General features: G+C 43.7%; 1 protein-coding gene across 1 annotated transcript in view; it reads right to left on the bottom strand.

Annotated features, from left to right (window-relative positions):
- Window positions 1-542: 542 nt before the first annotated feature.
- glra1 (glycine receptor, alpha 1) overlaps window positions 543-12,383 on the bottom strand; it is a 127,935-nt gene continuing 116,094 nt past the window's right edge. Inside the window, exon 9 of the mRNA XM_085995803.1 lies at window positions 543-3,544. Coding sequence (XP_085851929.1) covers window positions 3,260-3,544 — 285 coding nt within the window. The 3' untranslated portion in view covers window positions 543-3,259. The remainder of the gene's footprint in view (window positions 3,545-12,383) is intronic.

Genomic DNA, 12,383 nt, shown 5'->3' with positions numbered 1-12,383 from the left:
GCCCTCTGCTTTCCCTGTCCTTCTCTCCTTCTGCTCCACTATAGTACACCTGCACTATACACAGTCAAGAAAAACAACTTCCTGTGTACCTGTCACTTTTGTCACTGCTAAGCTGATACTTCAAAATCGTCCTGTCCATTAAGCTCATTAGCTCCAGGTCTGCTCTGGAGTTAAATACACACTTTTTGATTTTACTCTGCAGCAGTGGAATACTGCATGGGTTCATCAATAAAGGCCTTAATAAGGTCATTATTTTTGGCTAAAATAATTGAACATATTCTCAAACTAAATGAGCCTGGACCAATGCAGTGAGAAGCTCTCCCTTCCCAGTACTTAGGCTAGACTTGAACTCAAGTCCCCAGGGTATAGGGAGAATGTTCCAAATGACTCAGTTCCCTAATTAACTGATTTTAACTAACTCAAATAAACATCTTTATGATTGCCTGGGTGGCTGTGTTTACACAACTATCTAAAGTAAAACAAAGAACCACCAGGAGGCTGGAGTTAAACACTCATTCTAAAAGACGCCAACACAATAGTTCTGAAAATGTTTAATTTGGATTGGTTCAGAATTCATAAATATATCTTTATATACAGTGATTGCCTAAATTATACATTCTCTTCAAAATCAAAGAATTAGCAATGGGCAGATTACTATTTCATTTATACAAGCCAAAAAATATCTCATATTCTGTTTATCACATTTTCATGCAAAATTACATATGTGTAATGTACAGGATTTATTACTGTATATAAGTGAAACAAATCTGCCTGATGCAAATTACTTCACTTCGTGCTGATGGGTTTCAGCTAAGAAAATTTAAAATGATTAGTTAAGGTTACACCGATTTTTAATTATTCCTTTTAATAGTTCCCTTGTTTTGAGTTCCATACATTTTGGCACAGCTAATTATTGGCATCAGCTCAAACCAATTCACTTTCCAATCAATTTGATTATAACCACTTGTGTGTAATTGAAAGCTATGCTTGGCTCGATGAGTCATTTTGAAGGAGCTTTGTGCTTTTAGAGCTCCTGTTTATGGTGATGTCATCCATAGTACACCGCCCATGCATTCCTTAAGTACATGGCCTGCAATAAATTGTAATAAATCTTTTCACGTCAGAGGTGTAAGCCTGTTGAAAATCAACCAAAATTTGAGAACCCCATTGTAAAAGTAAAAGTATTTTTGTGTTGTCCCATGATTTAATCTTAATCATCATGGTTGGCCATTACTCTTCTATGAGAACATCTCTTCCAATGAAATGAATCTGAATGCAGTTAAAGATTCTTATTCCAAACTCCAATCTTGGGAGCTCCGAATATGAACAACTTCACGTGATTGGTTACTGTACGGTCATTTTGTTTTTTGTTGGAAGTTTAATGTCTGTTTTTAGGTCCTAAAGCCTAATTTACCTGACACTATCCAAACTGTCCTCCACCCATCACCAAGAGTTAAAATTGCTCTAAACTGGCTATTATCAGATCAATAACAAAGTCCTCCTGAATCAGCATTGATACATCCATCCTTCCTAATTGATCAATAATGATGTGCCCAATTCCGATATCCTGAAAACAAATCAATTATGATAAACCAATGACTGTTGGATAAATAAGGAATAGCCATCCCTAATATTAGATCAACAATGATATACCTAGCTGGAAATGAATCACTAATAACACCTCTTTATATTGGATCAGTAATAAAACACCTAATACTAATATTAGACCAATAATGACACCCATCCCTGTTTTAGGATCAATTGCAATTAGATTTTGCAATGTCTTGTTCAGTATCCCTTTGGTACAATAATATTATCCTTCCCCACTGTTGTTTGTACACACTTGATAAATTAATGAAATGGGGCTGATGTTATGTAGCGTGCAGTATTAAGTACTATTCCACTGCAGTACTTAAAGGTAGTGTTAGCCTGGTTCAGCGGTGGCACTCTCACCTCTGAGTCACAAAGGTTAGTGGTTAGCACTGTTGCCTCACAGCGCCAGGGACCCGGGTTCGAATCCAGCCTCGGGTAACTGTCTGTGTGGAGTTTGCACATTCTCCCCGTGTTTGCGTGGGTTTCCTCCGGGTGCTCCGGTTTCCTCCCACAGTCCAAAGATGTGCGGGTTAGGTTGATTGGCTATGATAAATTGACCCTTAGTGTTAGGGGGATTAAATACGTGGGGTTACGGGGATAGGGTGGGATATGTGTTGGTGTAGGGGTTACGGGGATCGGGTGGGATATGTGTCGGTGCAGGCTCGATGGGCCAAAATGGCCTCTATCTGCACTGTGGGATTTCTGTGATTCTGTGAGATGCTGCCTTCTGGATGAGACATTAAACTTAGGCCACATCTGCCTGTGTAGGTAGATGTAAAAGATTCAATTTTTCTTTCAACCAACACCACCAAAAAACAGATTAACTGGTCATTTATCTCATTGGTGTTTATGCCACCTTGTTGTGTGCAAATTAGTTGCTGTACTTGACTACATAACAAGAGTAACTACACTTCAAAAGTAATTCATTGGCTGCACAGTGGTTTGAGACATCCGGAGGACATGAAAAGTGCTACATAAATGCAAGTTCTTCTTTTAATTAAATTAAATATACTTATGAATTTAAAATGCACAAATTTGAAACAGCTTATTATCCTTCCTGTTTTTAGTACTTTATTGATAAATTGGAGAAATGAGGCTGATGTTATATATGGTGGATGTGATTAAGTGCTATTCTGATGCCGTACTAAAGAGAGTCATGTTCACAGTTTAAAATGCAGCTGTTTCCTTAGATTGAGAGAGGAAGGCTAAAGTAAGGAGATTTAAATGGGACACTGAATGCTTGAAGGATGTTGACATGATTTTTAAAAAGCACAGCAGGGGAACAAGGCAGTATTCAAAGAATTTTTAAAAATTGGTGTGACCTTAAATGGAATATTTTAGATCAAGCACATGAGGTTTATTATATTATATAGTCATTCCATTTTTCTCGGATTTTATACAGATCAAATGATCACATAGAGGAGTCTAATGAACCTTTTTATATATAATATATTTAATTATATGAAAGATTTTCTGACTGCATCTTCTCCTCTGTAATGCATCTGTGTTGCAGTTTTTAAGGATGCCTCCCTTCAGTCTGACCGTATATAGAAACTCTCTTTTTTTATATATTGCCATATTTCCATTATATTCATGCCTTACTGCATTGCACATGTGCCAGATGACGATATTCCTCCTGGCAGGGGAGTGTTTTCTCTCTCCGGACCTAGTCTTTGTGGACATCTTCACTCCTCACGATCTTGTAGATCACCCAGTAGAAAATATTAAAAATCAGGAAGACAAGGGGAAAACCCACTCGCGATACTGTGTCAATCCTTTTTGCTCGTTGGATGAAAAGTTTCTTCATCTCGTCCGATGATTTGGCCGGAGGTGAAGATGACTTTAATGTATTGTTATTGCCCTTAATGGCAACTCCATCCTTAGCTTGTAGGCAAGCAGGTCCCATCCTGTATGCTGTGAAGCTGAAACGGCCTTCTACCACCTCATTCTCCTGGAACAGACGAGAAGAATTTAGCTCACACACTGGAATAGTCTTAGAGCGAAAGCCTGTCTGCTATGCGACCTTTCACCATATGAGAGGTTTCAACAGACCAGCAGTCAGTTGAGTGACACTTCATATCGGAGAAAGTAGCAAATTCAAGTGCAATAACCAGCTTACTGCAATGCGAAATAGCTGCATTATTGATATTGATTCAACGTCTTTCTGATCCAGAGAAACTGTTGTATTCCCTGTTTCTTCAGGTTGTGAGACTGACCGGAAAGCTTTACAAAAACCGACTCCAATCCAGTCTGGTTCCAGACTGGTGAACTCAAATGATTGCTTTAAAAAGTGTAATTAAGATAACCACTCAATGTGCAGACAGAGATTAACAGCACAATGCTGAAAACATCTGTTTCACTGAGCTGTAACCACTAGCAGGTATATGAAAGCAATTTAAGATGACTCCCATGAATTGCCACGAGTCTAGCTCCCTCCTGATCATTTCCAGCGGGTTTGCCCCTTTTTTAATTCCAAAAAAAACGTTACTGTTTCTTTTTGTAGCCCCCTCACCATCAATGTGTCATCATCTGACTAGGAGGTCTCCTAGCAGCTCCTAGATGACGATCAGCCCTCAGCCAGTAATAACTCATGTCAACTTGTTCAAAGCCATCATCCTTTATCCAACTAGAACTCATACCAGCTCCTTTTTAATCTTCCACCTTCCTTCTGCCAGGAGAATTTATGGCAATTCTTTCATAATCTCTGTCTTTATCGCTGCCTTGCTATATTATCACTGGTTTTACATGGATGCAGAGGTGCTCAATCATTCCTTTAAGAGTGATGCTGAGGGATGACAATATTCAGTAGAACGTTTTCCCTTTAAACTGTGTGACAGTTGAAATGTTGCAAAGTTTTTTTTCCTATCAGAGATTCTGGCAGGCTCTGGTAGTTGTGACCATTGACCGCTTGCTTTTCTCTGACCCTTAGTCCTTTTCCCCACTCAAACTCTGCCAGTCACTTCACTCTGATCCCCAATCTTCACTCCGTACAAAGCCTGCCAGATTCCACATTACTCTGATCCTTTGTCCTTGTGGGGATGTGCTTAACCTCTATTTAATTGGGAATCAAAGTCATAAACCTGTGTCCTATCACTTCAAGGCATAGACTAATGTTTTAGCATTGGGCCATCCTCTGATTCCATACTTAAATGGTGTATAATTTTTCTCTTTAATCCTCTTCTTTGCTCCCATGTCCTTGTCTGCTCTTCCAACCATTCATTCATATATATATATATTGGTAGATGAACAATGAGCTGTCCTTGTGTCGATGTCTGATTTATGCCAGCTGTCACCTTTATGATGTGCATTTATAAATAGCCGCAATGCAGGCAATTCATTTCCAGAAGACATTCATTCAGGCTCTAATTTTGATTCATAGCTTCACCTTTGATTGAAATCAGAAATAATCCCCTCTGTAATGCATGCCCTATATGACTGCTATGCATGTCAGACCTGGATATACTATCACAGAAACACTGGGAACAAGCAGCACGAGTACCAGGCACCAGAAGGACAAATCAGGCACATCGAGAGGGCAAATGAGGCAAAAGGAGTGGGAATACTGGGCGTAGTAAAATACCAGGCAGAAGCACAGCAAATGCAGGGCAAGGACAAAGGCAATCCCAGGCAGAATCAAATACTGGAAACAAGCAGAGGGAATAGCTGGCAGAGGTAGCAGGAATACCAGGGCCAATGAAACAGCAGGCATAAGCAGAGGGAATAGTGGGCACAAATAATGGGAATCCCAGACACAAGCAATGGGAATCCAGGCGCAAAGAAATGCTGGGCAACAGAAGTAACAATGTTAGATACAAAGTCATACTGGGCACAAAGAGTGAAAATACTGGGCACAAGTAGCAGAAATACTAGGCACAAGGAGTGACAATCCCGGCTTAATGAAATACTAGGCACAAAGAGTGACAATCCAGGCTGAAAGAAATACTAGGCACAAAGAGTGACAATCCAGGCTTAATGAAACACTAGGCACAAGTGACAATCCAGGCTTAATGAAACACTAGGCACAAGGAGTGACAATCCCGGCTTAATGAAATACTAGGCACAAAGAGTGACAATCCAGGCTTAATGAGATACTAGGCACAAAGTGTGACAATCCAGGCTTAATGAAATACTGGGCACAAGGAGTGACAATCCAGGCTTAATGAAACACTAGGCACAAAGAGTGACAATCCCGGCTCAATGAAATACTAGGCACAAGGAGTGACAATCCAGGCTTAATGAAATACTAGGCACAAGGTGTGACAATCCAGGCTTAATGAAATACTAGGCACAAAGAGTGACAATCCAGGCTTAATGAGATACTAGGCACAAAGTGTGACAATCCAGGCTTAATGAAATACTGGGCACAAGGAGTGACAATCCAGGCTTAATGAAACACTAGGCACAAAGAGTGACAATCCCGGCTCAATGAAATACTAGGCACAAGGAGTGACAATCCAGGCTTAATGAAATACTAGGCACAAGGTGTGACAATCCAGGCTTAATGAAATACGAGGCACAAGGAGTGACAATCCAGGCTTAATGAAATACTAGGCACAAGGTGTGACAATCCAGGCTTAATGAAATACTAGGCACAAAGAGTGACAATCCAGGCTTAATGAAACACTAGGCACAAAGTGTGACAATCCAGGCTTAATGAAATACTAGGCACAAGGAGTGACAATCCAGGCTTAATGAAACACTAGGCACAAGCAGTGACAATCCAGGCTTAATGAAACACTAGGCACAAAGAGTGACAATCCAGGCTTAATGAAATACTAGGCAGAAGGAGTGACAATCCAGGCTTAATGAAACACTAGGCACAAAGAGTGACAATCCAGGCTTAATGAAACACGAGGCACAAGGAGTGACAATCCAGGCTTAATGAAACACTAGGCACAAGGAGTGACAATCCAGGCTTAATGAAACACTAGGCACAAAGAGTGACAATCCCGGCTTAATGAAATACTAGGCAGAAGGAGTGACAATCCAGGCTTAATGAAACACTAGGCACAAAGAGTGACAATCCCGGCTTAATGAAATACTAGGCACAAGGAGTGACAATCCAGGCTTAATGAAATACTAGGAGAAGGAGTGACAATCCAGGCTTAATGAAATACTAGGCACAAGGAGTGACAATCCAGGCTTAATGAAATACTAGGCACAAGGAGTGACAATCCAGGCTTAATGAAATACTAGGCACAAAGTGTGACAATCCAGGCTTAATGAAACACTAGGCACAAAGAGTGACAATCCAGGCTTAATGAAACACGAGGCACAAAGAGTGACAATCCAGGCTTAATGAAACACTCGGCACAAGGAGTGACAATCCAGGCTTAATGAAACACTAGGCACAAAGAGTGACAATCCAGGCTTAATGAAACACTAGGCACAAGGAGTGACAATCCAGGCTTAATGAAACACTAGGCACAAGGAGTGACAATCCAGGCTTAATGAAACACTAGGCACAAAGAGTGACAATCCAGGCTTAATGAAACACTAGGCACAAGGAGTGACAAACCCGGCTTAATGAAATACTAGGCACAAAGAGTGACAATCCAGGCTTAATGAAACACTAAGCACAAGGAGTGACAAACCCGGCTTAATGCAATACTGGGCACAAGGAGTGACAATCCAGGCTTAATGAAATACTAGGCACAAAGTGTGACAATCCAGGCTTAATGAAATACTAGGCACAAAGAGTGACAATCCAGGCTTAATGAAATACTAGGCACAAAGAGTGACAATCCCGGCTTAATGAAATACTAGGCACAAAGAGTGACAATCCAGGCTTAATGAAATACTAGGCACAAGGAGTGACAATCCAGGCTTAATGAAATACTGGGCACAAAGAGTGACAATCCCGGCTTAATGAAATACTAGGCACAAAGAGTGACAATCCCGGCTTAATGAAATACTAGGCACAAGGAGTGACAATCCAGGCTTAATGAAATACTAGGCACAAGGAGTGACAATCCAGGCTTAATGAAATACTAGGCACAAAGTGTGACAATCCAGGCTTAATGAAATACTAGGCACAAAGAGTGACAATCCCGGCTTAATGAAATACTAGGCACAAAGAGTGACAATCCAGGCTTAATGAAATACTAGGCACAAGGAGTGACAATCCAGGCTTAATGAAATACTAGGCACAAGGAGTGACAATCCAGGCTTAATGAAATACTAGGCACAAGGAGTGACAATCCAGCCTTAATGAAACACTAGGCACAAAGTGTGACAATCCAGGCTTAATGAAATACTAGGCACAAAGAGTGACAATCCAGGCTTAATGAAATACTAGGCACAAAGAGTGACAATCCAGGCTTAATGAAATACTAGGCACAAAGAGTGACAATCCCGGCTTAATGAAATACTAGGCACAAAGAGTGACAATCCAGGCTTAATGAAATACTAGGCACAAGGAGTGACAATCCAGGCTTAATGAAATACTAGGCACAAAGAGTGACAATCCAGGCTTAATGAAATGCTAGGCACAAAGAGTGACAATCCAGGCTTAATGAAATACTAGGCACAAGGAGTGACAATCCAGGCTTCATGAAATACTAGGCACAAAGAGTGACAATCCCAGCTTAATGAAACACTAGGCACAAAGAGTGACAATCCCGGCTTAATGAAACACTAGGCACAAAGAGTGACAATCCAGGCTTAATGAAATACTAGGCACAAAGAGTGACAATCCAGGCTTAATGAAATACTAGGCACAAAGAGTGACAATCCAGGCTTAATGAAATACTAGGCAGAAAGAGTGACAATCCAGGCTTAATGAAATACTAGGAACAAGGAGTGACAATCCCGGCTTAATGAAATACTAGGCACAAGGAGTGACAATCCAGGCTTAATGAAATATTAGGCACAAGGAGTGACAATCCAGGCTTAATGAAATACTAGGCACAAAGAGTGACAATCTAGGCTTAATGAAATACTAGGCACAAGGAGTGACAATCCAGGCTTAATGAAATACTAGGCACAAAGAGTTACAATCCAGGCTTAATGAAACAGTAGGCACAAGGGCCTAGAAATTCAGTTGCTTGCGCCACCAGTTTGCACCCAAAGAGGCCACTCAGAGGCTTTAGCACAACTGGCCAAAACCACCGCGATATTTAGCGGGGCGCTAATGGTGGCGTTAGCCTGTAGCGCTGCGCCGCCACCGATGGCGTCATCGGTGTGCGCAGCGCCCCGCTTCCGCCCCGAACGCCATATTAGGTCGCGCCCGCCTCTTCCGCGCCGGCCGCAAATAGCGACCGGTACACAGGGGCCAACCTGTGCTGGTAGTGGCGCTAGTTAAGGTGGAGGTGCGGCCGGCCGCTTTTTCGGCGGCCGCATGCCCGCACCTCCGTCCACGGCCTCCTACACCCCCCCCCCGCGGCATTGCCAGCTGTTTCCCAAGAGCCCGGCACTTCTCCTTGGTGCCGGGCTCATTTGCCGGCACTCGCGAGCGGGGATAGTGCTGTTGCAGGCACCTCCCCCTTAACAGTGGGAGGAAGGCCTGCAGTACCGCAGCATGCCGTGCCACAGCGGGTGGCGCTGCGGCAGTTTGCGCGCCGATATTCAGCTTCAGCGCCCCAAGCGGGGCGCGGGAAGCCTCGTTTGGCGGCCCGCTTCCATTTGGGGCGCAGAAACTGAATATCCCGATGGCGCAAGTGGCTCTGCGCGCAGCGGTAATTCCGGCGCCCAGGCGAGCTTGGCGCCCCAAACTGAATTTTTAGCCCAGGGAGTGGCAATCCAGGCTTAATGAAATATTAGGCACAAGGAGTGACAATCCAGGCTTAATGAAATACTAGGCACAAGGAGTGACAATCCAGGCTTAATGAAATATGAGGCACAAGGAGTGACAATCCAGGCTTAATGAAATACTAGGCACAAAGAGTGACAATCCAGGCTTAATGAAATACTACGCACAAAGAGTGACAATCCAGGCTTAATGAAATACTAGGCGCAAAGAGTGACAATCCAGGCTTAATGAAATACTAGGCAGAAGGAGTGACAATCCAGGCAAAATGAAACACTAGGCACAAGGAGTGACAATCCAGGCAAAATGAAATACTTGGCACAAGGAGTGACAATCCCGGCTTAATGAAATACTAGGCGCAAAGAGTGACAATCCAGGCTTAATGAAATACTAGGCAGAAGGAGTGACAATCCAGGCAAAATGAAACACTAGGCACAAGGAGTGACAATCCAGCCTTAATGAAATACTAGGCGCAAAGAGTGACAATCCAGGCTTAATGAAATACTAGGCAGAAGGAGTGACAATCCAGGCTTAATGAAATACTAGGCAGAAGGAGTGACAATCCAGGCTTAATGAAATACTAGGCACAAGGGGTGACAAGCCAGGCTTAATAAAATACTAAGCACAAAGAGTGACAATCCAGGCTTAATGAAACACTAGGCACAAAGAGTGACATTCCAGGCTTAATGAAATACTAGGCACAAAGTGTGACAATCCAGGCTTAATGAAACACTAGGCACAAGGAGTGACAATCCCCGCTTAATGAATTACTCGGCAAAAAGAGTGACAATCCAGCTTTAATGAAATACTAGGCACAAAGAATGACAATCCAGGCTTAATGAAATACTAGGCACAAAGAGTGACAATCCAGGCTTCATGAAACACGAGGCACAAGGAGTGACAATCCAGGCTTAATGAGACACTAGGCACAAGGAGTGACAATCCCGGCTTAATGAAATACTAGGCACAAGGAGTGACAATCCAGGCTTAATGAAATACTAGGCACAAAGAGTGACAATCCCGGCTTAATGGAACACTAGGCACAAGGAGTGACAATCCAGGCTTAACGAAATACTAGGCACAAGGAGTGTCAATCCAGGATTAATGAAACACTAGGCACAAGGAGTGACAATCCAGGCTTAATGAAACAATAGGCACAAAGATTGACAATCCAGGCTTAATGAAATACTAGGCACAAGGAGTGACAATCCAGGCTTCATGAAATACTAGGCACAAAGAATGACAATCCAGGCTTAATGAAACACTAGGCACAAGGGGTGACAATCCAGGCTTAATGAAATACTAGGCAGAAGGAGTGACAATCCAAGCTTAATGAAATATTAGGCACAAGGAGTGACAATCCAGGCTTAATGAAATACTAGGCAGAAGGAGTGACAATCCAGGCTTAATGAAATACTAGGCAGAAGGAGTGACAATCCAGGCTTAATGAAATACTCGGCACAAGGAGTGACAATCCAGGCTTAATGGAACACTAGGCACAAGGAGTGACAATCCAGGCTTAACGAAATACTAGGCACAAGGCGTGACAATCCAGGATTAATGAAACACTAGGCACAAGGAGTGACAATCCAGGCTTAATGAAACAATAGGCACAAGGAGTGACAATCCAGGCTTAATGAAACAATAGGCACAAAGAGTGACAATCCAGGCTTAATGAAATACTATGCACAAAGATTGACAATCCAGGCTTAATGAAATACTAGGCACAAGGAGTGACAATCCAGGCTTAATGAAATACTAGGCAGAAAGAGTGACAATCCCGGCTTAATGAAACAGTAGGCACAAGGGCGTAGAAATTCAGTTGCTTGCGCCACCAGTTTGCACCCAAAGAGGCCACTCAGAGGCTTTAGCGCCACTGGCCACAACCACCGCGATATTTAGCGGGGCGCTAATGGCGGCGTTAGCCTGTAGCGCTGCGCCGCCACCGATGACGTCATCGGTGTGCGCAGTGCCCCGCTACCGCCCCGAACGCCATATAAGGTCGCGCCCGCCTCTTCCGCGCTGGCCGCAAATAGCGACCGGTACACAGGGCCAACCTGTGGCGGTAGTGGCGCTAGTTAAGGTGGAGGTGCGGCCGGCCGCTTTTTCGGCAGCCGCATGCCCGCACCTCCGTCCCCGGCCTCCTACACCCCCGCCCCACGGCATTGCCGGCTGTTTCCCAAGAGCCCGGCACTTCTCCTTGGTGCCGGGCTCATTTGCCGGCACTCGCGAGCGGGGATCGCGCTGTTGCAGGCACCTCCCCCTTAACAGTGGGAGGAAGGCCTGCAGTACCGCTGCATGCCGTGCCACAGCGGGTGGCGCTGCGACAGTTTGCGCGCCGATATTCAGTTTCAGCGCCCCAAGCGGGGCGCGGGAAGCCTCGTTTAGCGGCCCGCTTCCATTTGGGGCGCAGAAACTGAATATCCCGATGGCGCAAGTGGCTCCGCACGCAGCAGTAATTCCGGCGCCCAGGCGAGCTTGTCGCCCCAAACTGAATTTTTAGCCCAGGGAGTGGCAATCCAGGCTTAATGAAATATTAGGCACAAGGAGTGACAATCCAGGCTTAATGAAATACTAGGCACAAGGAGTGACAATCCAGGCTTAATGAAATACTAGGCACAAAGATTGACAATCCAGGCTTAATGAAATACTAGGCACAAAGAGTGACAATCCAGGCTCAATGAAATACTAGGCACAAGGAGTGACAATCCAGGCTTAATGAAATACTAGGCACAAAGAGTGACAATCCAGGCTTAATGAAAAACTAGGCACAAAGAGTGACAATCCAGGCTTAATGAAATACTAGGCACAAGGAGTGACAATCCAGGCTTAATGAAATACTCGGCACAAGGAGTGACAATCCAGGCTTAATGGAACACTAGGCACAAGGAGTGACAATCCAGGCTTAACGAAATACTAGGCACAAGGCGTGACAATCCAGGCTTAATGAAATACTAGGCACAAAGAGTGACAATCCCGGCTTAATGGAACACTAGGCACAAGGAGTGACAATCCAGGCTTAACGAAATACTAGGCACAAGGA

Source organism: Somniosus microcephalus, chromosome 8 (assembly GCF_052327205.1).
Source record: "Somniosus microcephalus isolate GS21.2 chromosome 8, FLI_Smic_1.0, whole genome shotgun sequence".
Classification (NCBI taxonomy): Eukaryota; Metazoa; Chordata; class Chondrichthyes; order Squaliformes; family Somniosidae; genus Somniosus; species Somniosus microcephalus.
The sequence above is the reverse complement of the archived record's forward strand: the minus strand, read 5'-3'. Positions and strand labels throughout refer to the sequence as shown.